Source organism: Elephantulus edwardii, unplaced genomic scaffold (assembly GCF_000299155.1).
Source record: "Elephantulus edwardii isolate Elephantulus edwardi_28Jun2011 unplaced genomic scaffold, EleEdw1.0 scaffold00183, whole genome shotgun sequence".
NCBI classification, from domain to species: domain Eukaryota; kingdom Metazoa; phylum Chordata; class Mammalia; order Macroscelidea; family Macroscelididae; genus Elephantulus; species Elephantulus edwardii.
Genome location: NW_006399933.1, coordinates 4,815,645 through 4,819,519, shown reverse-complemented (window position 1 = coordinate 4,819,519; position 3,875 = coordinate 4,815,645). Strand labels below are relative to the sequence as shown.

Genomic DNA, 3,875 nt, shown 5'->3' with positions numbered 1-3,875 from the left:
AAACCGCTGGAGAACCTCAATATCAGCTGTGAAAACTAGGCCGGGGGCTGATTGTGGAACAGACCACCAACTACTCATATGCAAGTTCAAGCTGAAGTTGAGGAAAATTAAACCAAAGCCACAGGAGTCATGGGGGGGGTAGCAGTCCCCAAATCAGCTTGACCTTTTTTAAGTCTGGTTCTTTATTGTGGCTGCTTTGGCTGCTGCTCCCATAGGTCTAAAAATCTCTGGCCCTGACAGATGTGCTGCATTCTCTTGCTTCTTCTTTGCTGGTAGTATTGTTGTTGTTGTTATGGTTATGTGCCATCAAGTTGTTTGCAACTCACAGAGACTCTATTCACAAGAGTTCTGAACCCTGCTCTATCCTAAGGCAACCTCAATGTCTTTGACACATCGACCCCCATTACGCCAGTCATTGAGTCCAGGGTCTTCCTTTTGTACACTGTTTCTCAACCTCCCAAGCATGATGTCCCTCTCCAAGGACTGGTCTGTCCTTGCAACATGCCCTTTGTATGTGAGACAGAGCTTCAAAAATCCTTGCCTCACCTAGTGGCAAGATGCTGCACTACAATTCCAAAGGTGTACACTTCGAATCCACCAGATGCTTTGCTGGAGGAGAAACGACAACCTCCTGTACTGGTCAGATTTGATTTGATGGTATACACAAACAAAATAATAATAATGATAATGATAATAATAATATCCTTGCCTCCAAGGAGCAGTCTGATTTCATCCTTACCAAGACAAACCTGTTTGCTCTCCTAGCAGTCCATGAGATATTTATTGAATGCTCTTATCAAGGACCACAACTCAAAGGCATCAATTTCTTCTTCTTTGTCTTTGTCAATTTCTTCTTCATTGTCTTATTCTCTCATGCATAGCAAGCAATTGCAATAACCATGGCCTAGATCAGGTGCACCTTAGTCTCTAGACTGACACTATTGCTCTTCAGTACTCTGGAGAAGTTCCTGACAGCAGATTTTTCCAAGGCAATTCATCTTTTGACAAAGAGTTTAGGGGTTAGCAACAATGGAGACAGATGAAACTATTGTTTGTAAGAAAATTAATTTTTTAATTTCCTGGCAGTTTGTACCAAGAATGTTGATTGTTAAGCTTAGCAAACCAAAGCTGTTAACAATTTCAATCTCTTCACCATCTCTCATGATGCTACCTTAAACTAGTAGTGAGAATGTTTGTTTTCTTGATGTTTAATCCATATTGAAGGCTGCAGTCCTTGGTCTTCTCCAGCAAACCCCTCAAGTCTTCCTCAGTTTCAGCAAGTAGGTTTGTGTCATCTGCGTAACACCGATTATTGATGAGTCTTCCTCCAATCTTGATGCCACATTGCTTCTCACAGAGCCCAGCTTCCCAGATGATCTCTTCCACATATGGATTAAAAAGGAATGGAGATAGGATGCATCCCTGGCATACACCTTTCCTGACTTTGAACCAGGCAGTATTTCCTTGCTCCATTCCTCCCGGTCCAAGCATAGGTTTCACATAAGCACAATCAAGAGTTCTGGGCTCCCTATTCTTCTCAGAGTCAGCCACTGTTTGTTGTAATCCACAGTCAAATGTTTTGCATAGTCAATGAAACGCAGCTAAATATTGCTCTGTTATGCTCTGTTTTCAGCCAAGATGCATCTAACTAACACTGGCTCTAATATCACTGGTAGTGAGGTGTCTCTAATTCTGCTGCTGGATTTGCTCAATGTTATGACAAGATTAACCAACCACCTTGCAGATTGGCTAACACAGCCTATCTGCATATTTCTACCCATCCACGTGGCAAATAAGTCAATGGATCATTCTGAATCATAAACCTTTAACACCACAATTAAAATATTTTATTGATTATAATGATTCCTTTTAGTCTCAATATATGGGAATATTGATAGATTTGTCTATAATGAGTTAGGATGGTAACACAAGGTGGTACCTCTCTTGCAGTTCAAATCCATCAGCAGCTTCACGGGAGAAAAATGGACAACCCATTCATATCCAATTTGCAGCCTCTGAAAGTTGCTTAAGGGTCAGCTATGAGTTGGATCAAACTCAAAGGCAGTGGCAAAAAACTTTTAATCTACAAAAGACTGTAAGTCATTTAATGGTTTTTAAAATAAACTGTACACAAAAGGAATGATGTTGTATATTCACTAAAGATATAAAAAAAAGTCACATGATTCTAAAACAGTAATAAATGACATGTTCTAAAATACAATCTGAAGAACAGACACACTGCAATGATAAGGCAAGAATATCTCAATTTGATTTTGGGGGGAGCTCATGCATCGCATGGATTAATCTATGTGAGGCATATATGTAAAGTGTTGAACAAAGTTACACTGATTTCTAGAAAAGGTATTCCTATTTTTATAACAACTAGAAGTGTCACAAATCTGTCTCCAATACCTCATATTCAGAACCACACAAGAAAAAATTCCTTATTTATAATATACAGATACAGCTTCCTCTTTAAGAGACGACATTCTAATGATAGAAAAGATTAACAAAGAACTCTTTATGGTTTTACTCACATCAACAAGCTGATTGACTCCACTTGCTGTTTTTGCCAGTGTGACAAGGTCTTCTTGCATCTTGTCCACCCATGACTTGATACTGCAGAAACAAGAGACGAGAATGCTTGATTAGAACTCTGACAAAGGCCACTGGCACTGGGTAGGATTGAGGTGGGTTTTTTTTTAACTATTATTTTATTCCATGCTGCAGATAAATTATTATGTTATATCTTTCTCTTTTCTTCTAGATCCTACTATGCTCCTTTTTTAAATATATAGAATCAATGAATGTTTAGTATAACCTCCAGAAAGCTGAAATATTCCCCAATTCATCTCAACCTATATAAGTGTGCTTAATTTTTATTAAAACAAAAGTCCATTAGTATGACATTATAAACTGTAAACTGTATTATGTAAGCTGAAAGTCCTTTGAATATAATACTGAGTGTATTAAGTATGTAATATTTGAAAAATGCAAGATGTATTAGATTTTTTTTTTTTGGTTAGCAGGAATTCCACTACCCAGAAACTGTATGTTACTCAATATTTTGGGAGTTCCTTCTGGTTTTTTAAGGGTTTTCATGTGGCTGAAAGCAGAGGATACTTCCAGTTATTTTCTTACTAAATGTTATGTCATTAGAGGCATTTTATGAACATTTATTTTTCATGTTTACTCTGCACTCTATTATCTCTAAGTCTCATAATTAACTTGACCATTCTATGTTTTATTAGATATATATAGAATGTTGTCATTAGCTTTTAACTAATACAAATTATTCTATAACACCAACAACCAGGAGAAGATAAAGTATATGAATGGGATCTTCTAAGACTCAAATCCCTATGCACATTCAAAAACTTCTCCAACAGGATAAAAAGGGAAGCCACCAACTGGGAAAAAAATATTTGGTAATAACATATCAGATAAGGGACTTATATCCAGAATTTATGAAATTATTCTATAACAAATTTCTTTATGCATAAAGAATTAAGTACTAACTTAGCTACACACATATGGAGTTACTTAATCAAAACTTAAGTTTTAAAGCAATGTTTTAGAGAAATAAAATTGTGACTGAAGGATTTAGGTTCAAATCAATTTTTTATGTATAAACTTTAGATGAAAGCATTGGATAGCTTAAAATATGAGGAATGGATGATACTATATTTTAGAAAAGTCTGAATCAATGCACTTTATCTTACTTTTTCCTAGCACCACAGATTTTACGAAACACCATGTAATCTTCCCCTTTCAAATAAATATAACTGAATTATATTACTCTATATTTTATTTATTCATCTATATGTTGTATATCTACAGTATATGTTGTTTATTTACTATGTAAATATGAAAAA

General features: G+C 35.9%; 1 protein-coding gene across 1 annotated transcript in view; it reads right to left on the bottom strand.

Annotated features, from left to right (window-relative positions):
• CACNA2D1 (calcium channel, voltage-dependent, alpha 2/delta subunit 1) overlaps positions 1-3,875 on the bottom strand; it is a 584,478-nt gene that overhangs the window by 463,986 nt on the left and 116,617 nt on the right. Inside the window, exon 2 of the mRNA XM_006896147.1 lies at positions 2,538-2,619. Within this exon, the coding sequence (XP_006896209.1) occupies positions 2,538-2,619 (82 nt within the window). The remainder of the gene's footprint in view (positions 1-2,537; positions 2,620-3,875) is intronic.